The sequence below is a fragment of the Pristiophorus japonicus genome, chromosome 5, assembly GCF_044704955.1.
Source record: "Pristiophorus japonicus isolate sPriJap1 chromosome 5, sPriJap1.hap1, whole genome shotgun sequence".
Taxonomy (NCBI): domain Eukaryota; kingdom Metazoa; phylum Chordata; class Chondrichthyes; family Pristiophoridae; genus Pristiophorus; species Pristiophorus japonicus.
In genome coordinates this window covers 221932961-221958674 of record NC_091981.1, presented here as the reverse complement: position 1 = coordinate 221958674, position 25714 = coordinate 221932961, and the positions used below count along the sequence as shown (strand labels likewise).

At 42.8% G+C, this 25714-nt stretch overlaps 1 protein-coding gene across 1 annotated transcript in view; it reads right to left on the bottom strand.

Moving 5' to 3' along the window:
• The window catches only part of itga8 (integrin, alpha 8), a 352157-nt gene that overhangs the window by 303854 nt on the left and 22589 nt on the right, over positions 1-25714 (bottom strand). Inside the window, exon 7 of the mRNA XM_070881330.1 lies at positions 7994-8119. Within this exon, the coding sequence (XP_070737431.1) occupies positions 7994-8119 (126 nt within the window). The remainder of the gene's footprint in view (positions 1-7993; positions 8120-25714) is intronic.

Here is a 25714-nt window from a genome sequence, read left to right as displayed (position 1 = left end):
GTGCCTCTCCAACCTGTGAGGCCTCCTTAAATACCTGTGCTCCCAGAGGATTATGGGATCCCTCGGGACTCCAGGGGATGAGCACTCTGGTGGCTGTACAGAGTAAATACAAGTTTACATATATAACAAATACCACCAGCAGTTTTATGCCCTCGCCAAAGTTGACAGTTCTGTCCATTTTATTTATAATGACAGCAGCATTATATTGCGGAAAGTAGAATGTATAGAATATAATAGACCTGATAATTAGAATGAAAATCTATGGTGAAGGATATTGGAAGTCTTGCTGGACATGTTGAAATTAGGAGTTGTAGTTTTGAAATTAGGTTTAATAGCGATATTGTCATGAGGTTTAAAGATATTGATATGGCTCCCACTATAAAAATTGTAGAGAAAAAATAACAATATTAGGAGTCTCCCATGGCGTTGAAAAAAAATAACAAAATAGGGAGCATGTGAGTGGGACATGCAACCTGGTTGTGAGAAGGGAGCTGATCGGGATCAGAGGACTTTGCGCCCAGCAGGTTTGGGGAAGTGGCGAGGGTGTTGCATTGGAGGGAGGTACATGGTGGGTTCTGATTTCTGGTCTAACTGTCATTTCATATCTGGTCTGTTATTGGCCTTGGTCTTCATGGAATATGGAGAGAAAATATTTGATGGTACGTGTATGAGCAAGCATTTGTTTCTTTTGTGATATATTTATTCTGTTGTAAATATTTTTTGTAAGTATACACAAGAGTAGGTGATTAAGCAATATGGTTGCTGAAAGGATTTGAAATAATTTTGTGAGAAATGTGTTTAAACTGTTTTGCCAATCATGATTTTTTTTGCCCCACCATTATTTTCCTACACCCTGAGGTATATTCCTGACACAAAACTTTATGGCCCTGGAGTTCCTCGAGGGTTCTCCTGCTCTCCTACTAGAGCATCAAAGATGTTATCTCACAAGCTTAGCCTCATTATCTATATTGACAAATATGTTAATTATTGGTATAAAATGGTTAACTTAAAATGTTGAGGTGAATTCCAATGACATTCCTTGACCATGCAAAGAGAAGTATAGCTTTATTAAATTTACAGAATATATAGGGAAGAAAAATGTTCAACTGACTAAATGATATTGGCCTAGAAATCCCGGCCTCCCTGAGTCCATACGGAGTGTGTACGGAACCGGGAAGGCATCGCAAAAGCCGGTTTTCAGCGCACAACGTGCATGCGCTGAAAACCGGCTTTAATGCATCTCGGCAGCGAGGACATTCGCATGAGCAAGATTGTGGTATTTACCCATATCTTGCCCAGATGTCCTGAAAACTCTTATGCCTAGTAAAAGCAGGAGTAAACCATACTTTTTCAGGCGTAAGGGTTTTAAAACATACAAAAACATAGTAAAATAAAATTTTAAAAACATATTTTTATGTTAAAAACCCTTCCCACTAAGGTAAGTTTATTTTAAACCATAATTTAAAAACTTTTAAAAGAATCAGGAATATATATATATTTTTTATAAGACATTTATTAACTTTAATTTAAATTAGTCTTAAATGTATGGTGTATTTTTTAATTTGTGTTTTGATGTTTGAGGGGATGTTTCACAATCATAATAGTGAGAACTTCTACTTACGGAGTTCCCGTTATTATGAATGAGAAAATACTGTACCGCGATTGGCTGCCCAGATCCATGTGACTCCAGCTCCAGCATATGGACGTCCCGACGTGCACGCGCTCCTATACACAGGGAGAGGATGCGTCAGGATCGGGACCACTGGTGGGCACAGCAGGAACAGGTAGCTACGCATCTTTTTTACCTTTTTCTGTCGGGCGTCCGTGGGAACCAGAGGACCGGGATTTCTAGGCCAACGATGCAACCCGGGGAAACTGGGTACACTGCACATGTTCAGACTGCCTGATCTCCATTCAGTTAACAGAATCACAGTTCTGGGTGAAAATATTAAGTCCAAGTCCAGGCTTTTGGGATCAGCCAAAACCTTCAAGTAATGCTCGCATTAAACAACACAATTGAATAGATAAATGCAATCATGTGATTTTGAAATATGCATTTTTTTAAAAATTTTTATGTTTTATTTAAAGCTTTATTTTGGACACTAAAAATTTCAGTAACTTAAGAAAGCATTTTGAGGGGTGATATGACCGAGCACTGTTCAGATTTGCCTTAGAAATCCAAGTAAAGTATTAACTAGTGGCAGGACAGGAGGGAAAAGGAGGTGGGGTAGCGTTAATAGTTAAAGAGGAGGTTTACGCAATAGCAAGGAAGGACATTAGCTTGGATGATGTGGAATCTATATAGGTAGAGCTGCGAAACACCAAAGGGCAGAAAACATTAGTGGGAGTTGTGTACAGACCACCAACAGTAGTAGGGAGGTTGGGGGTGGCATCAAACAGGAAATTAGGGATGCATGCAATAAGGGTACAGCATTTATCATGGGTGATTTTAAACTACATATTGATTGGGCTAACCATACTGGTAGCAATACTGTGGAGGAGGATTTCCTGGAGTGTATAAGAGATGGTTTTCTAGACCAATATGTCGAGGAACCAACTAGAGAGCAGGCCATCCTAGACTGAGTCTTGTGTAATGAGAGGGAATTAATTAGCAATCTGGTTGTGCATGGCCCCTTGGGGAAGAGTGACCATAACATGATAGAATTCTTCATTAAGATGGAGAGTGACACAGTTAATTCAGAGACAAGGGTCCTGCACTTAAAGAAAGATAACTTCGATGGTATGAGACGTGATTTGGCTAGGATAGACTGGCGAATGATACTTAAAGGGTTGATGGTAGATAAGGAATGGCAAACATTTAAATATCACATGGATGAATTACAACTATTGTACATCCCTGTCTGGCGTAAAAATAAAACAGGAAAGGTGGCACAATCGTGGCTAACAAGGGAAATTAGGAATAGTGTTAAATCCAAGGAAGAGGCATATAAATTGGCCAGAAAAAACAGCAAACCTGAGGACTGGGAGAAATTTAGAATTCAGCAGAGGAGGATTAAGTGTTTAATTAGGAGGGGAAAATAAAGTATGAGAGTAAGCTTGCAGGGAACATAAAAACTGACGGCAAAAGCTTCTATAGATATGTGAAGAGAAAAAGATTAGTGAAGACTAATGTAGGTCCCTTGCATTCAGAATCAGGTGAATTCATAATGGGAACAAGGAAATGGCAGACCAATTGAACAAATACTTTGGTTCTATCTTCACTAAGGAAGACACGAATAACCTCCCGAAAATATTAGGGGACCGAGGGTCGAGTGGGAAGGAGGAACTGAGGGAAATCCTTATTAGTCAGGAAATAGTGTTAGGGAAACTGATAGGACTGAAGGCCAATAAATCCCCAGGGTCTGATAGTCTGCATCCCAGAGTACTTAAGGAAGTGGCCCTAGAAATAGTAGATGCATTGGTGGTCATTTTCCAAAATTCCATGGACTCTGGACCAGTTCCTAAGGATTGGAGGGTAGCTAATGTAACCCCACTTTTTAAAAAAGGAGGAGAGAAAACGGGGAATTATAGACCGGTTAGCCTGACATCGGTGGTGGGGAAAATGCTGGAATCAATTATTAAAGATGTAATAGCAGCGCATTTGGAAAGTAGTGACAGGATTGGTCCAAGTCAGCATGGATTTATGAAAGGGAAATCATGCTTGACAAATCTTCTAGAATTTTTTGAGGATGTAACTAGTAGAGTGGATGAGGGAGAACCAGTGGATGTGGTGTATTTGGACTTTCAAAAAGCTTTTGACAAGGTCCCACACAAGAGATTTGTGTACAAAATTAAAGCACATGGGTATTGGGGGTAATGTATTGACGTGGATACAGAACGGCTTGGCAGACAGGAAGCAAAGAGTGGGAATAAACGGGTCCTTTTCAGAATGGCAGGCAGTGACTAGTGGGGTGCCGCAAGGTTCAGTGCTGGGACCCCAGCTATTTACAATATACATTAATGATTTAGACGAAGGAATTGAATGTAATATCTCCAAGTTTGCAGGTGGGTGGCAGTGTATGCTGTGAGGAGGATGCTAAGAGGCTGCAGAATGACTTGGACAGATTAGGTGAATGGGCAAATGTATGGCAGATGCAGTATAATGTGGATAAATATGACGTTATCCACTTTGGTTGCAAAAACAGGAAAGCAGATTATTATCTGAATGGTTATAGATTAGTAAAAGGGGAGGTGCAACGAGACCTGGGTGTCATGGTACATCAGTCATTGAAGGCAGGCATGCAGGTACAGCAGGCAGTAAAGAAAGCAAATGGCATGCTGGCCTTCATAGCAGAATGATTTGAGTATAGGTGCAGGGAAGTCTTACTGCAGTTGTACAGGGCCTTGGTGAGACCACACCTTGAGTATTGTGTGCAGTTTTGGTCTCCTAATCTGAGGAAGAACATGCTTGCTATTGAGGGAGTGCAGCGAAGGTTCACCAGACTGATTCCAGGGATGGCAGGATTGACATATGAAGAAAGACTGGATCGGCTAGGTTATATTCTCTGGAATTTAGAAGAATTAGAGGGGATCTCATAGAAACATATAAAATTATGACGGGACTGGGCAGGTTAGATGCAGGAAGAATGTTCCTGATGTTGGGGAAGTCCAGAACCTGGGATCACAATCTAAGGATAAGGGGTAAGCCATTTAGGACCGAGATGAGGAGAAACCTTTTCACCCAGAGAGTGGTGAACCTGTGGAATTCTCTACCACAAAAAATTGTTGAGTCCAGTTCGTTGGATATATTCAAGAGGGAGTTAGATGTGGTCCTTATGGCTAAGGGGATCAGGGGGTATGGGAGTGGGGTACTGAAGTTGCATGATCAGCCATGATCATATTGAATGACGGTGCAGGGTTGAAGGGACGAATGGCCTGCTCCTGCACCTATTCTCTATGTTTCTATGTTTCTATGAAAGGAAATCATGGCTCGTAAAGTAGGGACATTTTTAGATTTGAATTCCCATCGCACCCACATAAGAATTTGAATACATTATATAGATGGAAAATGTACTTTCATGTTGAAGCTTTTACTTCATAACAATGTATGGTTATTGGAAGATAAACTATAGACTGAAGTTTGTCACATGATATGAATCTGAGCGAGTAAAATGGAGCTCCTCTGCGAGTAAAATAGAGCTAAATGGTTCAGCTGGATAAAACAGTGAGTAATTGAGCCATACAAGGCAGGAGGCTTCAAGGCATGATTACTGGACTATGCCGAGTTAGCCGACCTGAGCCAGGGCAGTAGTAGGGATACAAGGTGCCTCAGCGCCCTCTATGTTCTGGGGGAAGGGGTGGATAATTAAAAACATTGGCTGGAGTTCCCATTCCTGACTTCTATCCAACAACCCCTGCTGTCGGTGTGCACAGGTAAGTCAGGTGAGGGGAGGATTGGAACTGACTGTGATGCCCTCTGCTACAACACATGATGTGCCAATTCACACATTATGAATAGCAACTGGGGTGGGGTCCTCAGAATAATCAGCATTGATGGAAGCATACCCCAGCAGGAAGCATACCCCAGCAAAGAGTCAACTTCTTCAGGAAAGGGAGAAGGAAGGAAGAGTATAATTGGCTCGTCTGTGCATTCACAATTGGTCTGAAAAGGCTCGTCAATGAATCAGTTATGTATCGCTAGCAAAATTCTTGTGATTTTATAGTTTAGCACAGATGCAGTACCTGCCTTCCACAATAGGCTGTTGGTTTCAACAGTATTTTTTTTAATAAAGTTGTGTGTATTAGCTCCCAGATTTGTTACGATTGCATTTCAAATGGTTTCTGTCTTGGAAATGCTGAGTTTTGAGCTTTCTAACCTATTTAGGTTCCCCTCAATACCAACAAATAAAACTTTGATTTCATTTTGTCCATTTATGTATTCTAAGTATTGTGTTGAAGGCATCCACATGCACTGTCATATCTGACTAGGTTCAACACTTGAAGTAAAAAAAAATACCATTAATACATGTCAACTCACAATGAGTACAATGAATTCAATTCAACAAGTAACAAGTAGCAGCTGTGTCTGCTTAGCTGCACCAATGCCAGTAACTTTGCTGTGTAAATGAAAAAGCTGTGCCTTTGAATGTATTGCTTATTAAATGTAGATCGTTTTAATGTGGTGGGTTTTTGATTTACAGCTTGAGCCTCAGGTGGGCAATAATGTTTCTTTTGATACCCCAAAAGGTTCACACAGCATAAGTTTCCTTTGCTGATTTTATTTATGGCACAATCACTTTGTAGGATCTACCTAAACCCTGTATTAACTAGTTTCCCCAAACTGAGACTTCACAGTTGGAGACCAGTACTAGCAAATCCAATTTTTTAAAAAATGATGATTGAAGGAAATGTATTTTATGTTTTACATCTTGCTCTTTAGAAAGCATTTGACAAGGTATTGTACCAACTACATAGGAACATTAAAAGCTTATGTAATCAAAAACGTTAAGCAGAACTGGATAGAACCTTTGCTTCACAATGGAAAACGGATACTAGTTATGAATATGTAACTAGTTATGAAATCGTATTGTTTAACTAGAATAGTTATGACTGGTAAAGTCTCATTGTGACCTCTGGCTTCTTGTAATACAAGTCATTCTCGACTCCGAGAGACTGCCTATGATGATGATTTTGTAATATTTATTAATGACCTTGACAGAGGTACTTTAACCACATTAACAAAGGGATGAACAGAGGCACCTGGACGATGAATGGCAGATGACATTCAATATTTTACTGATAAATGTTAGTTATTACACATTAAACACAAGTACTCAGTGTGGGTATAGTCATATAAATCTACTGTGATTGAAAGGCTGCATTAGAGGGAACAGCGTGCGGCGGCCCGGAAATCGGCGTGGTCCTGGCCTGCAAGACCATCAGCAGGCCGGGACCATCAGAGGGAGCAGCGTGCAGGGGCATACCACTGCAGGAGGGCAACAGCTGCGAAGTCAGGTCGCTGATTGCAGTGTGGGCAGGCACAGCAGGAGGGGCGAAGGAGCGGCAAGAGTTTGCAGATGGAAATGACCGGGGCCCAGGAGAGGCGCGAGTCTGGGGCCCAGAAGAGGCGAGGGCCCAGGGGTAGCACGAGCCAGCCCACATTGCTGTATGTGTGCGCGCTAGGTCCGTGCAGCAGAGCTGGTCTCCAGGCACCTTGAGTAATCGTTGTAACTGGAGCAAAACCTAGCTCTGTCAAGCCTGTGTGGTGGCTGGTGTGCAATGGCCACCGCACGTTAAAAAAGTCCAAGCACAGGCATCTTCCATCCTCCAAGATGTAGTTCAGGATCTGGAATATTAGGTCCTTCATTGAAACACCTGTGAACTCATTCCTTTTTGGCGTGGAAGCAAGCCATCCTCGCTTCAAGGAACTGCCTATGATGATGACGTTGAGTCATGCAGGTTAGAAGAGTAGAAATACTTGGGTCTGATGATACATCAGTCATGAAAAGTCTCTCCATTGCACAAAACAGCAATTGTCAAGGAAACAGAATGTATCGTGCAAGAGGAACGAAGCATAAATTCAAGGGAGTAATACTGACAATAATATTTATTGATTATTGAATTGCCATTTAAGTATAAATCTAGTCTGATCATTGTAGCTATCAAAGAATATCAGGTCATTATAAAGGGTATAAAGAAAGACAATAGGCCAATCAATCACTGAGCTACGGCGGATTGAGAGAGCTCAATATGTTATTACAAAAATGATTTGGTCAAATTATAAAGCCAACAAATAAGATAGATTCTGAAAAGTTCTTTGCATGGAATGATGACTAATAAACTGAACGCAGTCGATAAAAGAAGACCAGTTTCATGTTGGAACAGGATAGATCTGTCGTGACTAACTAGAGGGAGCTTGAAAGGATGAATGACCTCCTTCTGAGTTCTACTTTTATTATATTCTCAGCAAAACACAATCTTTGAAGTTAGCCTTGCAAGGAACGCTTATACTGTGCTTGGTTCTATTTATTGCTAGGCATTTAGCAAGTCTCACCTAGGTAGTTGTCATCGTATTCAGCAGGAGCCACTCCAGTCTGCCGTTCACCACTCACTCTCCGTTGCACTTTTCTGAAGTCATAGCCATTTAAAATTTCAAAGACACCAGCAGTAATCACCTGACCTGTGTTCAAAAACACATAAAAGACATAAATGTAGCGTAAACATATTTAATATGCATCAGATCACAAATGTTTATCATAATTTATAATTCCCAACATAGATGTAGCTAGAATCCCTAGACCACAGATTGTTTCATGCATCTTCTCTGTAACTATTGAAGTTTAAAGGAAAAAATAAATGCAAATATTGTTTTATAATCATTCCAGATGAGGTGAAACCCAACATCTGTTTTGAATCTCAAGTAAAATTAATTTGAGTAATCTCCATCTACTTACAAATGTATCTGAGCCCAGGATTCAAACTCACCCTCACAATTCACCACTGACATAAAAATGTAAACAATGTCAAATACTTTTAAGGATTCAGTTGGACTCAAGTACAGCCAATTCACAAACTGTGACAAAATGATTGTTTTTTTACTGTTTCACAAGGGAGTCCAAAGATTGTACATTTTTAGTCTATTGTTAATTTAGTGCAAACTATAATTTTATCCTAGCCACCGACAACACAGGTACTTCCATTGTAAAATTGTTCTACAGGGCATACGTCAAACTATTTTTTCCCACGATTAACCTTTTACATGTTTTATAATTTTGTCAACATAGTTTTTCCAAATAAAAGACAAGAAGTAGTTACTTAGCTATGGCCGCGATTTTGCCAAAGCTCAACGGTCCCGATTGGTGGCGGGTCAGCTGTGAAATTTGAAATGGTTGACATCGGGTCGGGAACCTGCTATCAAAACATGCACACCGGCATTTCCCGATGTTGGGTCCGCCGATGCTGAGCGGCAGGGGAACCAGTTCAAATCATTAGTGGCTTGTTTAAAGCCACTTAACAATGCTTCTTTCCCCCCAGCTTTTTAACTTTCACAAGTCTCCCATCAGTTTCCTGCTGTGCCTAGACCTCATCTGTGAAGCTGAGGCAGAAGATCAGTGGCCATTGAATCAACTGATAAGTTGACAGCTTCAAGTGTCAACTCGAAGCTCCCAGCTGATTCAGATATCTTCCCTTAAGCACTAGCTTCTCTAAACTGCATTTCCACTAGATTAATCAAGCTGCAAGTCTTTATACAAGTCTCCATCCATTCTGACCTCATTACCCCTCCCACCATTGACTGATCGCTTCTGTCATCTCTATTTCACCTGCCATCTATTCCATCAGCATCGGTGCACTTTTTATTCTCACCTTGGTCCTCAGAATTTGCCCATGATCAGCCCCAACACCAACATCACCAGACACACCAGCAGCACAAACAACACCATCAACCTCCTCTACAATCACCTGATGCTGCACAGGACAGAGGGCATTAGCACCCGACCACATTGCTGCCCGGGACACCAGGGATGGCCTCACCATGGCTACATTTATTTCACTTGAAGCTCCACACCCTAGCTGTCACATGACGTGCCAGGTTGGCATCACCCCACACGAACAACATAAAGCATCCCTACAATGCCCAAACCATTCCTTTCACACTCAATAGCATTGTGGGAGTACAATCTCGCTAAGCCACTTCCAAAGGTGCACATGAATCTGCCCAAGAAAGTAAAGTGTTGAAAATGTGGCTTTGCAGTAACGTTTCTTGATCTACTGAGATCATTCAAAGGTTTGCGCCACTTCAGCCAGGTCCTCCTGACGACATTCCCGCTGGTGTCCTCCTGTGCAATGAGCAACCAGGCTGCCTTGGTCTGCTGGGGTGGTCTCTGTGTGCTGTGACTCCCTCCATATGCTTATGGATGGAGTCATGGGAGAGCCTGGGTACAGCCGTGCACCTTTGTGCAATGATTGTCAGTGTTTGTAGCAGCTCAACACTGACAGCACAAACATCAAAGTAAATTTGCACTTGGTCCCTTTAAGGAAACGGGCTAATGATGCGTCATCAAATGACGTCACCGGACCTGCTTTCTTCAATTCGCCTGGGAAACATGCTGGGCAGGTTTAATAAGCCCAATCAGAGGAAAGTCATGTTGGAGGCTGGAATGGAATCGGCAGCAGAGCTGCGACGTCACCCACCATGGACCCACCAAGGGAGGGAAAATCGCAGCCTATATATTTACAGATATCCAGACGGTGCAGCACAATGTACTACATATTGAGAATGGTTCAATATGAGTTTACAACAAGATTTTCCACACAGTGAAACTGCAGTCTTGTCTTTGCTATCCAAAGAAGAACTCACATTCTTGTTTCGAGATTGTTGGCGTAGGAGGGATTTTGGATGAATTTATATTAAGATATTGCTATTAATTTAAATTCAGCTCAGAGACTTTGACCTAGAAATTGGCCTCCTTAGTGCCTCCCGTTATCAGCTCCAGGGGGAGGGAGCGCTAACAACTTACCGACCAGGCGCGGTGAGATGATCGACTCCCGCCATATTCGATAGGAGGTTTGTGGCAACGGTACGGCGTTGCGCCCCGATCAACTTCGCCCAGAGATCGTGACATCATCGCCGTGCACATCGCCCCGGATCCGAACTTGGGTTTCGGCCCACTGCAGCATCGCTGGGCGAAAACATTGGCAGCTGCAGGAGGCATTCATCAGGAGGCCGAGCACTTCAGGGGCGACGCTTAAAGGCGAGGTGGCCGAGGCAAGTGAAAAAAAAGTTGAATCCTCAGTTTGATTTTTTTCCCCCCGTTTGTTGCCCGCGATCGATCAGCCTGGCACTCTGCTGCTGTGCATCGGGCTGATCGGGCCAGATCACGGCTGCCATCGAGGAGAAGATAATTCTCCTTTTACAGAACCTGCAGCAATGGCCCTTCCCTTTAAGGGAGGGAAGGAGTCTTCCAACGCAGCAGCAATGCACGACTCATTGTGCAGCACTGCACAAGTATCGCCTTGCCTGCTGCCTCTTGCACTCCAGAAAGGAAGTGGGTCACTTGATTTTGCACTCCATTTCTTTCCTGGAGCGCAAATGCAAAATTATTTTAAAGTTTGAAAACATTAGCGTCATTTTTTATTTGTTTACACTATTTCCCCAATTCCTATGGAAATTCCAGGTGAATAAGTTGGGATGGCTTCATTTATAGCAGTAGGTTTGATTGTCAGCTCAGCTGGTCATCGCTAGGCAGAGAGAGTTAAGACCGGGTCAAGTCTTTGGTTTCCAGACTAGCTAGGGCACAGACAGTCTCCAGAACTTTGGAGGACAAGACAGGCAAAGAGAGAGGGACATCTTGTCCTGGAGTTAGAGCAGATTAGCTGGAGGGAGTTAACCATTTCATTCAGGGCACTAACAGGCGGAATGTGTTATTTTCTATATTCTGTTTGTTTGTATAGTACATGTAAAATCAACCAGTTTGTTGGTTTACAATTGGCTACGTCTCGCTAAAGTCCACCTTCCAGAAGAAAGGAGACATGTATCTAAGGAATGTGCAAGAACACAGTATTAAATACAAGCGGTTAGGGTTTCCGTTGCAAAAAAAATGTACTTGATTGCATTTATTCACAGCTTTGTTTTTAAAATGGAGCAATTGAACATTATTTTTTTTAAGTGGTGGATCCCCCAAGTGTAAGGGTTACACATTTCATGATCAAGGCACAACAAGAGGCCACGGACTAAAATGGTTTAAAAGAAAACCTGTGGGGCTGTTGGGAGGGAGAAAGAGTGCCAGCCTGGGGCAGGTGACGACTCATAACTGATTAATGCAATTTTTGCAGTCAGGAGCAAGACCCAATTAACATAGAGACAAAAGGTTTTGATACAATCAAGCAGAGAAGCCCATGGATTAATTGGCCGGAGGGGAAAAAACAGTTCCCTATGGAGACTACAGGTCTGCAAAAACGCAGGATAACAAAGGATCCCACAAGGCGTGCATTTTTGGATTATGGGGCACAAAAGATAAGGAGTTATTTTTTGCTCTGTTGATTCCATGCACAGAACAAGGTGCAAATTGTGGCCATCCAAACCCATCATCACAGCCATCCAGATTCATCCAGATGGATTAACTGAAAGCAGCCCAGTAGGAGATTTGTATAATCAAATGGATATACATGTAAGAGCAGAGAACAAGAGCTCAGAACAACAGCTCAGAGGAACACCTCATAACAACAGGCCAAAAAGGAACAACGGCCACGAAGCAAGCAGCTGGGACCCAACAACTTCCCTAGCTCCACGAGCCTACACTCGACAACAGCAACAACTGGCTGGATGGGTGATTGTATGTCTTCAATCAATCTCCAAGAATTCTTGTTCTGTAATTTTTAGTTGTAATCTTTAGTTGTTTTTTTGTGTAATAAACTAATAGTTGGGTTTAAGCCTAAACTTTGCATTACGTAGAGTTCTTCCTGTAGTTCCCGAGGTCTATGAATCAGAGTAGAGTGGAACACGAACGCCCTACACAAGGCATCACTCACATGTAATCTATGGTCTGGAGCAGTTTTGACATTTAACCTGGCCTGTACTTTTAAGGTTATTGCTCTAAATAGGCAAATCCAGGTAATTGTAGCTACTTATGAACTGCTGAGGTAAAATGGCAGTTGTAACTGCTTGCAAATTTCAAGGTCCAAGTCAAATGACTGACTTTCTTCACTTTTTTAAGATTGTTTTTAAGAACAATGGCATCTGACGTCTGGTGTCTGGTGTGTGACATTAGGAGTATAACATTAGCGCAGTAGACAATTTTCTCCAAACACTCTCCTGTTGTGCCTCCTCTTCTGATATTCTCAGATATGACTCCATGGCAGCCTTCGGATACCTCCGCTAAGTGGCCAAAGTTTTTGCATGAATTTGAATTTGAATGATAACTGTCAATTTGATACTGGGTCCAATTGCAGCCTGTCCAAACCTTTTCTCAGCTGGTGGCCATACACATGCACTTCTCGTACAGTGATTCAAAATGATTAAACTAGCCATTTTTAAACCTTTTTGTGCACCATGATACAAAGACCAACTGCAACATGTCACCGACATTTCAGGTGAGATCAGCTAATTCACCACAGGCCAGAGCTAAAATCTGGCACATCAGTACATAACCACTGGATCACAGTTGAGAGGCCTGAGGGCAGTCAGGAAGCAATCGGGCTGCAAATGGGGCACTTTCCTTTGGAAAGAAAGATCAGTTATTTTGGCGCCAATTAATTCCTTGGGCATTGTACGTTATTTGTAGAATGGAAATGACTGCATGAAGCAAACACTTTGTTCACCACAAGGGATCCCATTAACTGTCAACAAAATTCTTCCCTCCATCATAAGGTTAGAAGTGGGGCTGTTCGCTGACGATTGCATAGTGTTGAGTTCCATTCGCAACTCCTCAGATAATGGAGCAGTCCATGCCTGTATGTAACAAGAGCTGGACAACATTTAGGCTTGGGCTGATCAATGGCAAATTACAAAGTAACATTCATGCCACACAGGTGCCAGGCAATGACCATCTCCAACAAGCGAGAGTCTAACCACCTCCCTTTGACATTTAACACCATTACCATCATCGAATCCCTCACCATCAACATCCTGGGGGTCACCATTGAACAGAAACTTAACTGCACCAGCCACATAAATACTGTGCTATAAAAGCAGGTCAGAGGCTGGGTATTCTGCAGCGAGTGTCTCACCTCCTGACTCCCCGAAGCCTTTCCACCATCTACAAGGCACAAGTCAGGAGTGTGATGGAATACTCACCACTTGTCTGGATGACAACACTCCAACAACACTCAAAAAGGTCAACACCATCCAGGACAAAACAGCCTGCTTGATTGGCACCCCATCCACCACATTAAACATTCATTCCCTCCACCACCGGTACACCGTGGCTGCAGTGTGTACCACCTATAAGATGCATTGCAGCAACTTCGACCTCTACCACCTACAAGGACAAGGGCAGCAGGCGCATGGGAACACCACCACCTCCAATTTTCCCTCCAAGTCAAACACCATCTTGACTTTGAAATATAGCGCTGCTCCTTCACCGTTGCTGGGTCAAAATCCTAGAACTCCCTCCCTAACAACACTGTGAAAGTACCTTCACCACATAGAAACATAGACATCGGAAATAGGTGCAGGAGCAGGCCATACGGCCCTTTGAGCCTGCACCACCATTCAATATGATCATGGCTGATCATGCAACTTCAGTACCCCACTCCTGCCTTCTCTCCATACCTCCCTGATCTCTTTAGCCATAAGGGCCACATCTAACTGGACTCAACAATTTTCTGTGGTAGAGAATTTCATAGGTTCACAATTCTCTGGGTGAAAAAGTTTCTCCTCATCTCAGTCCTATATGGCTTACCCCTTATCCTTAGACTGTGACCCCTGCTTCTGGATTTCCCCAACATCAGGAACATTTTTCCTGCATCTAACCTGTCCAATCCCGTCAGAATTTTATATGCTTCCATGAGATCCCCTCTCATTCTTCTAAATTCCAGTGACTATAAGCCTAGTCGATCCAATCTTTCTTCATATGTCAGTCCTGCCATCCCAGGAATCAGTCTGGTGAACCTTCGCTGCACTCCCTCAATAGCAAGAATGTCCTTCCTCAGATTAGGAGATCAAAACTGCACACAATACTCAAGGTGTGGTCTCACCAAGGCCCTGTACAACTGCAGCAAGACATCCCTGCTCCTATACTCAAATCCTCTCGCTATGAAGGCCAACATGCCATTTGCTTTCTTCACTGCCTGCTGTACTGGCATGCCAACTTTCAATGACTGATGTACCATGACACCCAGCTCTCGTTGCACCTCCCCTTTTACTAATCTGTCACCATTCAAATAATAATCTGCCTTCCTGTTTTTGCCACCAAAGTGGATAACTTCACACTTATCCACATTATATTGCATCTGCCATGCATTTGCCTACTCACCTAACCTGTCCAAGTCACCCTGCAGCCTCTTAGCATCCTCCTCACAGCTCACACTGCCACCCAGCTTAGTGTCATCTGCAAACTTGGAGATATTACATTCAATTCCTTTGTCTAAATCATTAATGTATATTGTAAATAGCTGGGGTCCCAGCACTGAACCTTGCGGTACCCCACTAGTCACTGCCTGTCATTCTGAAAAGGACCTGCTTATTCCCACTCTTTGCTTCCTGTCTGCCAACCAGTTCTCGATCTACGTCAATACATTACCCCCAATCCCATGTGCCTTAATTTTGCACACTAATCTCTTTTGTGTGCAACCTTGTCAAAAGCCTTTTGAAGGTCCAAGTACACCACATCCACTGGTTCTCCCTTATCCACTCTACTAGTTACACCCTCAAAAAATTCTAGAAGATTTGTCAAGCATGATTTCCCTTTCATAAATCCATGCTGACTTGGACCGATCCTGTCATTGCTTTCCAAATGCGCTGCTATTACATCTTTAATAATTGATTCCAGCATTTTCCCTACTACCGATGTCAGGCTAACCAATCTATAATTTTCTGTTTTCTCTCTCCCTCCTTTTTTTAAAAAGTGGGGTTACATTAGCTACCCTCCAATCCATAGGAGCTGATTCAGAGTCCATGGAATGTTGGAAAATGACCACCAATGCATCCACTATTTCCAGGGCCACTTCCTTAAGTACTCTTGGATGCAGATGATCAGGCCCTGGGGATTTATCGGCCTTCAATCCCATCAATTTCCCTAACACCATTTCCTGACTAATAAGGATTTCCCTCAGTTCCTCCTTTTCGCTAGACCCTTGGTCCCCTAGTATTTTCGGGAGGTTATTTGTGTCTTCCTTGGTGAAGACAGAACCAAAGTATTTGTTCAATTGGTCTGCCATTTTCTTGTTTCCCATTATGAATTCACCTGATTCTGACTGCAAGGGAACTGCAGCGGTTCAAGAAGGCGGCTCACCACCTGCTTCTCAAGAGCAATTAGGGATGGGCAATAAATGTTGACCTTGCCAGCGACGCCCATATTCCGTGAATGAATAAAAAAAATTATTTAAACCTTCTTTCCCGCATGGACCCAATGGATGTTAATTGTTGATTAGTCAGTAAAAACTAGCCAAATCAAAGAACCCAGAAGTGATCTGCTGTAACTGCAAATATAATGCATTAACCCGCATTTAAATATGGAGTGACTGCTGCCATCAAACCAGAAGCTATGCAGAATTGTTCTGCTCATAAATCTTTGGTGGTTTGAGTATAAATTTATAATGATATAGTCATATCGCATGCCTAAATCTATGGAATCTATGGAGCTATAGGTTGGTTTAATAATGTATAATAAAAGCGTGGGTTGGTTTAAGTATTAATGAATGATATTTTCGCGGGGGGGTTGCGGAGACTTTTTTGTATAGTGCGCAAACTCCATGTTAAGGGAAAGGAGAAGAAAATGAATAAAAATCAGAAAATTAATAACAATGAACATTTACTGTGTTTTGCTAGCACAGATTTTATTTTCCTGATGTGGCTCTGTTCGGCAGTAGCGATCTCTTTTCACCACCCCCTCCCTCCTTTCTCTCAAAGTGTTTTCTATGTAATGGCGACAATATTTTCTTTTCAGTTAGCAAACAACCGAAAAAACACTGAAACTGTGCATGCACAATTATTTCAACTTTGTTGGCAGCAGTCGCGTCCTATTAAATAATGTGAATCTTTTCTAAATGTTTATCAAGTAACTGATGAATACTTGATTATCCAGAGTCAACACTGGTAACCTAAATATTCTGTGGTACAAAAGGGTAATCTCATCACAATGACCTTGGATGACTGCATCCTAAAAGGTTTTCATGAATTCAATATTGTAAAAAAGATTTGTGGCATTTTTGTTGATACACAACATATGGCATTCTAGAAAATTAACCTATTCCCTTATACTGTGAAAAGCCTCCTTTGATTCATTTATCTAACCGTGATCTTATATCCGTGTTCAAACAATGATTGCAAGGTATTACACCAAAAGCTGCAACTACAGAAATCTCTGAATTATAGGATTTCACCTTTAGAATGTAAAGGTTTATCCATGTACTGATATTAATGGCAAGTTTCAAGAAGACTTCTTGCATAATAACCTCAAATGGTCAGTGCGCAATAGAGTTTTAAAAAAACAATGGCCCTGAAATTGTGTATGATATGTGCACACGCCCGAAGAGATCCCGCAAGTTTCGGGTTTTGTTGCACAAGGCGCATGCGCCGAAATCCGGCACGTGCAAACTGTCAAAATGTCCTTTGATAGTTCCAACGCTTCCCCAGGAATATTTGCCCAACTCTTGCCCAGCGAATGTCCTTCAAACTCTTATGCCTCTTAAAAGTTGTAAAAGATAGAACAATTAAATTTTATCACTAATTTTTATATTAAAAACCCTGTCCATTAAAGTAAGTTTATTTTTAGCCCTATTAAAACATTTTTAACACATTTAAAAAAAAAGTTTTCCTAAAACATTTAATTTAATTCAATTTCAATTAATTTTAAATAGGTGAGGTGTTTTTTTCAAAATTTGTGTTGTCTTTCTGTGTTTTTGAGGGTATTCTCATTGATAGTAATGGGAACTCGCACAAACAGAACTCACCATTATTAATAAGAATATTACATTGTGATTGGTGGCACAGGCCCACGTGATCCAAGTTGCGCTTACGCTTCTGGGATGTATGGGCCTCTGCACTGGGCTGCGCATCTAGGCCTCGGACCGGAAGTGTTCATTCCTCCAGGACCACTAGGTACTTTCGTAAAAAAAAACTGGGTCAGAGGCATCCGCCCATGGGAAGCCTCCGACCGCAATTTCTGGCCCAATGTTTTTCCACTAACACCACCAATCTCCTTAAATTGAGAAGTGGAGAATCATAGTGCAAATATGAGGTTCTAGGCTGTGGTAGAATCATAGAATCATAGAATGGTTACAGCAAATGTTCCTGCCAATTTGTTTTGTACGAAGTGGGACACAAACTCATTTGAGCACGACCATGTGTTCTGTGAGGAAGTTTTACAACAATAACTACTGCTACAACAAGAACTTTTAAGCATATATACAGTAATGCCATATTGCCACCCCATGAAACAGACAAAGTTTAACATAACTTCTCTGCTTTTGAAATGAACTCCAGTGCTTTATTTGCACTTTTATGGCTTTTTTTTTAAACCTGCATTGCTACTTTTAATGATTTGTTAATCTATACCCCGAGATCCCTTTGCACCTGTACCCCATTTAGATTCTTATGTTCCAAGGAGTAGGTTGCCTCCTTATTCCTCCTACCAAAATGCACCACCTCACACTTCTCTATTATTGACATTTATTTGTCATTTACATGCCCATTCTGCACATTTGTTTGTTTATGGTACAATTAAATAAAAGCTTTTAGTTAGTCATATACAAACACTATTTAAATGTAATGGCGCAGAAATCGCGGCCGCCCCAGGTCCATATTAAGTTTCTACGGAACCGGGAAGGCATCGGAAAAGCCGTTTTTTAGCACACAATCATCATAGGCAGTCCCTCAGAATTGAGGAAGATTTGCTTCCACTCTAAAAATGAGTTCTTAGGTGGCTGAACAGTCCAATACGAGAACCACAGTCTCTGTCACAATGGGACAGATAGTCGTTGAGGGAAAAGGTGGGTGGGACTGGTTTGCCGCACGTTCTTTCCACTGCCTGCGCTTGATTTCTGAATGCTCTCGAAGACGAGACTCGAGGTGCTCAGCGCCCTCCCGGATGCACTTCCTCCTATTAGGGCGGTCATTGGCCAGGGACTCCCAGGTGTCGGTGGGGATGTTGCACTTTATCAGGGCGGCTTTGGCTCATTTGCCGTGAAGGAGTTATGAGTAGAGCGCTTGCTTTGGGAGTCTCGTGTCTAGCATGCGAACAATGTGTGTGGCCTGCCAAGCAGAGCTGATCAAAGGTGGTCAGTGCTTCAATGCTGGGGATGTTGGCCTGGTTGAGGACGCTAACGTTGGTGTATCTGTCCCCCAAAGGGATTTGTAAGATCTTGCAGAGACATCGTTGGTGGTATTTCTCCAGCGACTTGAGGTGTCTTCTGCACATGGTCCATGTCTCGGAGCCATACAGGAGGGCGGGTATTACTACAGCCCTGTAGACCATGGGATTGGTGGTAGATTTGAGGGCCTGGTCTTCAAACACTCTTTTCCTCAGGCGGCCAAAGGCTACGCTGGCACACTGGCGCAATGCGCGTGCGCTGAAATCCATCTTTTTCGATCTGTTACGTTTCTGGCTTGACAGATGTGCCATATCTCATAGAAACATAGAAAATAGGTGCAGGAGTAGGCTATTCGGCCCTTCAAGCCTGCACCACCATCAATATGTTCATGGCTGATCATGCAACTTCAGTACCCCATTCCTGCTTTCTCTCCATATCCCTTGATCCCTTTAGCTGTAAGGGCCACATCTAACTCCCTTTTGAATATATCTAACAAACTGGCCTCAACTACTTTCTGTTGTAGAGAATTCCACAGGTCCACAATTCTCTGAGTGAAGAAGTTTCTCCTCATCTCGGTCCTAAATGGCTTACCCCTTATCCTTAGACTGTGACCCCTGGTTCTGGACTTCCCCAACATCGGGAACATTCTTCCTGCATCTAGCCTGTCCAATCCCGTCAGAATTTTATATGTTTCTATGAGATCTCCTCTTATTCTTCTAAATTCCAGTGAATATAACCCTAGTCGATCCAGTCTTTTTTCATATATCAATCCTGCCATCCCAGGAATCAGTCTGGTGAACCTTTGCTGCACTCCCTCAATAGCAAGAATGTCCTTCCTCAGATTAGGAGACCAAAACTGCACACAAAGTCCATGTACACTACATCAACTGCAGTACCCTCATCAACGATTTCTGTTACCTCATCAAAAAACTCCATCAAGTTGGTTAAACACGATTATTTGTGTTCTTTTCTAAAAGCTTCCCCACTTCTGAGGTTAAACTGACTGGCCCATAGTTGCTGGGTTTATCCTTGCAGCCTTTTTTAAACAAGGGTTTAACATTTGCAATTCTCTAGTCCTCTGTCACCAATCCTATATCCATGGAGGATTGGAATATTATGGCCTATACCTCTGCAATTGCTGTATAAATTTCTGTTCAACAATTTCTTATTTGGATAATTTATTCAGCAATAGGACTGGGATTGCATTCTACTAATTCCTCAGTCCATATATTGCTGCAGATGCACTACATTTTAATAATTTGCTATGGAGCTAGTTTAAATTTCTATTCAATTACTTGGAGGGGAAAGGGGAAATTTAACAACATAAGTAAATTTGAACAGTGTCTTTGCCAGCAAGACTCAGCAACAGGAATACATAGCTCACCATTTGGCGTTATAACATTTATTTATATTTTGATGTTTAAGCTCTCTGGAGCAAGATATTTGGACCAGCGGCTGTGACAAATGCAGTGCCTTGAAGCTGTATTAAACCTCTATCTGCACTCTCAGCTGGACATAAGAGATCCCATGGCACTACTTCGAATAAGAGAAGGGAAGTTGTCCATGTAACTTGGCCAATATTTATCCCTCAACCAGCACCATGAAAACAGATGATCTGGGCATTATCACATTGCTGTTTGTGGGACCTTGCTGTGTGAAAATTGGCTGCCGTGTTTCCTACATTACAACAGTGACTACACTTCAAGGAGTACTTAATTGCTATACTGTAAAGTTCTTTAGGGAAGTCCGAGGTTGTGAAAGGTACTATATAATGCAAATATCTTTTTCAAGCATGTTACTTCAATCTTTGCGTAAGACACATCCAAATTCCTGTAGACAAGCAGCTTTGCTGAGAAGGGAAAGTCAATAATAAAATACCTTCATAACTTAACTGAAGGAGGCACTGAGCACAGGCTGAGTGCCAGCCTGATCCTCACAAAGTGGGAAAGGTAATCAGCCGAGTGAGCCTGAACTGTTCTTAAGGAACTATTGGTAGTTGTGTTAAAATTGTCCTTGCCAGATACTTGAGGGCAGGTTGCATGTTTGCCCTCTCAAATGTGTAGTATGGGAAAAATTACCAAAAATATCACAGCACCTGAAATACTGAGACATAAAGACAAGGCTCCCTGATGGCTCATCTGGTAAACGTGCTGGCCTGGAGTTTCCGCTCGGTTGCGCTGGTTTTTAATGGCACAATTCTTTTGTTCTTTTGATCACTGTGATTCACATTGAGACAGCATGTGTGTGAACATCAATAGATTGGGCTTGGCTCCAATGCCATCTACAGTGGAACAGCCTGCCAACACTCACCGTCCAGGCAGAGGTATGAAAGAGCTTGCATTTATATAGCACCTTTCATGTCTTTGGGATGTCCCAAAGCACTTCACAGTAAATTAATTACTTCTGAAATATAATCACTGTTGTAATGTAAGGGAAGAGGAGGTAAATGACCAGATAATCTGTTCTTCCGAAAGTGCTACCACTGAGCTAAAGCTGACACCTGAAGACATAAGATAGGTGATTTGGGCAAAGAATGAGAGGGCACCAGTGCCAATAGATCCAAGTCATGCATTAGTCTGTGCCTTCAGGAAAGCAAGGGGGGGAAAAGTGTAAACACTGACCACAACTGCGTAGTAGAGCACCTTCTTGTTGCTCCAATACACAGTGCTAATTGTGCTACAACATGCTCAACTCTCACCAGTCCTCAAAAAGTTACCCGAGCTTAGCCATGCCACTAAGAAGAACAGAGCTGATATCAAGCACTCCCTCAGAGGAAAGGAAGAGGGGAAGACAATTAGAGAGCAAGTTGCTCTTACATTCCTCCTAGCATCAGGCTTAAAAGATCAAGGGCTGGATTTATCATCATTTAGCCCTACCACTGGTTTTCTGGTGGTATTTCTGTGCTATTTGAAATTTTTTTTTTTAAACCACTGAAATACCACACTCACTCAAAAGACATTATTTTCATCAAATAAAACTGGTGCTCCCTCCATGGCTGGGGTGGCGTGCTCGCCCCCAAGTTCCTCCAATCTGCCCCACCACCTACACCAGGTGCTTACGAAGCCCACCCACTGAGTGCGTTGCTCCCCTGCACCTTTGCTGATTCGGTTCCTTCGACCAGCCGGCCGAAGTTGGCTGTTGCAGTTGCGTACATAAGTGATTACACTTAATTGGCAGAGATGCATTTTGGGATATCCTCAGGACATGAATGCTGTTATGTAATCTTTCTCTCTTTCTCCAGTGCAACTCATGTGCTTTCAAGTCTCCAAACAATGGACTGAATGCATAAAACCCTTGTATTATTTCCTGTCTTAACAGTTAACTTGTGGAATGTTTCCTGTACAGCATTTGGTCACAGACTAGTTTCCAAGAAATTTTGAATCAACTGCTGATCCAATGCTCTGCTATTTATTAATTACAGAAATGGATTTATAAATCCATCAGGTTCATTATGATCGAATTTAACCTTTGACAGCACGATTGGTTCACATATGTCTAATGCCACTGGCCTCTCACATAAATAAACTATTGCCCTGCAGAATATTATTCTAACAGTGCCTATTTCAGCGTGAGATTTAGAAATATTTCAATTCCAGTTAACTGCGTCCTTCTGCAATCTAATCTAAATGCAGGTATTAACAATTGTTTAAAGCACTGCACAATACAATGTCCCATATTTGTGTATTGTTTTGCAAGTCATTCATTAATATAAAAAAATTAATAAAATCCCATTTTTATTGCTTGGCAGTTTTAATAATCAGGTATTGCTTTGAGGAGATAACTACACAAGACAGATTCAGTTCATTTGATCCCACCTGCCAGAATACTAACCCCATTTTTATGCCACGAGAGCCTCATTACCAATGTCGAGTAACCCCTTCTGTTAGTTCTGAAAGGGTCGTATCTGGTCATTCTTTTAGATGGCTGTTACAACATCTACAATACCAAAAACAGACCAATTGCAAAATGCGACTCATCAGGTGCTAAATTATTCTCATATCAACCACTCATAATAATTATGCTCTCGTATGATTTTTTGAAAGTAAAACTTTTCCAATATTGTGCAAGTTCAAACTAAAAAGTAACCAATTACCGACCCCAAAACAGAAGGCAACAGATCATTTAAGTGAATAATTGACCCATCTACAATTTGCAGTTGGCCACAAATATTGAAAGAAAATGAAGTTCAGCAGTAATTAAATATCTGAGAGACATTTAGTTGCACTTTCTGGCAATTTTGATTGAAGATTTCTCAGTTTAACATCACTGACTTACAGCTTCATAAACTGTTACTAAGAGACAAAATGTTGTCCTCAAAATCAAAAAGGTCTGGAAATACACAGCAGAGTCAGACATTTCCAAAAGAAAAATCATGAGGGTGGATTTAGATTGTCAGTTTGAGGGCAACACTTTAGGGGAATAATAATGCAGAAGTGAGCAGGAGCAAATGGAGGTGCTCGTTGAGGAGCAGGTAGCATCTGGGTGGAGAGTGGAGGAAAGGGATTCTGATCCCTGGGGCCCAGCTTTTAAAAGAAGCAGAGTACAAGAGGTTGCTGGTGTAAAGTTCTGTCCCCTCAGTACAGATTCACACGAGGCATGTAGTGAAGTCAAGGTCACTCTGGAACTGCACCTTTATTTCACAGCTCTGGAATGCTGCACTTGACTGAGACCTGTCCTTATATACCTGTCTCTTGCAACTGCACTCCTGGTGGTAAGTTATGCTGGTGGTTACAGGTCATATCTTATTACAGTCATGTATAACATGTTAGGATACAGTTATATATAATAATGTAAGATACATGACATCACCCTCCCCCAAGGTCTTATTGTCTTTATAGGTTCAGTCTCTCAGGTGGTCTATGCTCTCGCGTGGAGCGTCTGAGTTGTGGTTCAGTTGTTTGCCTTGGTGTCTGTTTTTCTTTGGGTGTGGTTGCTGGTATCTCGCCTGGGCTGTCTGTTTCAATTGGTGTGATTGTTGTTGACTCGCCTGGGCTGTCTGTTGGGATTGCCCTTTCCTCAGGTTGTTCCCTCTGTCTGTCCACCAGTTGTGGTGCGAGTTCCACATTGTAGTCTGCCTCTGGTTCCGCAGTGTTGTTGGTAAATCTGCTTTTGACTTGGTCTACATGCCTCCAGCTGGTTTTGCCATTTGTACTACCAGTAGCCGGTTTCCTTCCTTGCCCGTTACTGTACCTGCAAGCCATTTGGAACCCCTGCCATAGTTTAGTACAAACACTTTGTCCCCTATCTCATTCCATCTCCCCCTCGAATTTCTGTCATGGTACTCAGTCAGCTTACGGCGCTTTGCCTCAACGATTTCGTGCATGTCTGGGAGGATTAATGAGAGCCTTGTTTTTAAAGTCCTTTTCATCAACAGTTGCGCGGGGGGGATCCCAGTCAGTGAGTGCGGACGAGATCTGTATGCCAGCAGCAGTCGCGACAGGCGACCCTGCAGCGTGGGACCTTGGATTTTAAGCATGCCTTGTTTAATGATTTGCACTGCTCTCTCCGCCTGGCCGTTGGAGGCCGGCTTGAACAGTGTCGTCTTGACATGATTTATGCCGTGGTCAATTATAAAGTCTTGGAATTCTGCGCTGGTGAAGCACGGACCATTGTCACTGACCAATATGTCAGGGATTCCGTGCGTTGCATACATGGTTGCGAGGCTCTCCACAGTGGTGGAGGTTGTGCTCGAGTTTAAAATGGTGCATTCGATCCACTTTGAAAATGCATCTACAACTACGAAGAACATTTTGCCCATTAATGGGCCCGCATAGTCTATGTGCACCCGCGACCACGGTTTGATAGGCCAGGGCCAGGGGCTCAGTGGAGCCTCCCTGGGGACATTGCCGAGTTGGGCACAAATGGTGCACCTTCGGACACAGAGCTCCAAGTCCGCGTCAATACCAGGCCACCAGACGTGGGATCTGGCTATGGCCTTCATGAGAATGATCCCTGGGTGCTCGCGGTGGAGCTCCCGGACAAATTACTCTCTGCCTCGCAGAGGCATGACTACTCGGCTACCCCACATCAGGCAGTCTGCTTGTAGTGATAGTTCATGCATGCGCATGTGAAAGGGTTTTAATTCCTCGGGGCAGGCATCGCAAGCCTCTGCCCAGTCACCGGTTAGGACACATCGTTTTACTAAGGCTAACGTGGGGTCGCTGGCCGTCCAGGCTCTGATTTGGTGAGCCATCATGGGCGAACCTGTGGACTCAAAGGCATTGATTGCCATGACTATCTCACAGAGTCCTGTTCATCAGACCCTTCCGTGGTCACCAGGGGTAGCCTGCTGAGCGCGTCGGCACAGTTGTCTGTACCTGGTCTGTGCCTTATTGTGTAGTCATAGGATGCCAGCATGAGTGCCCACCGTTGAATTCGCGCCGAGGCGTTGCCGTTTATTGCCTTGCTCTCGGATAGGAGGGACGTAAAGGGCTTGTGGTCGGTTTCTAACGCGAACTTGGCCCCGAAAAGGTATTGGTGCATCTTTTTGACACCGTACACGCATGCGAGCGCCTCCTTCTCTACCATTCCATACACGCGCTCCGCCCGCGAAAGTGACCTGGAGGCATAACTATGGGTTGTAATTTACCCGCACTATTGACATGTTGCAAAATGCACCCGACCCCATACGCTGACACATCGCATGTGAGAACTAGCTTTTTACCTGGGTCAAATAAAGTCAAAACACTGTTGGAACACAGAAGGTTGCGTGCCTTATTGAAGGCGTGTTCCTGGGCATCCCCCCAAAACCAATCGCACCTCTTCCTAAGTAGCACATGGAGAGGCTCCAGCAGCGTGCTTAAGT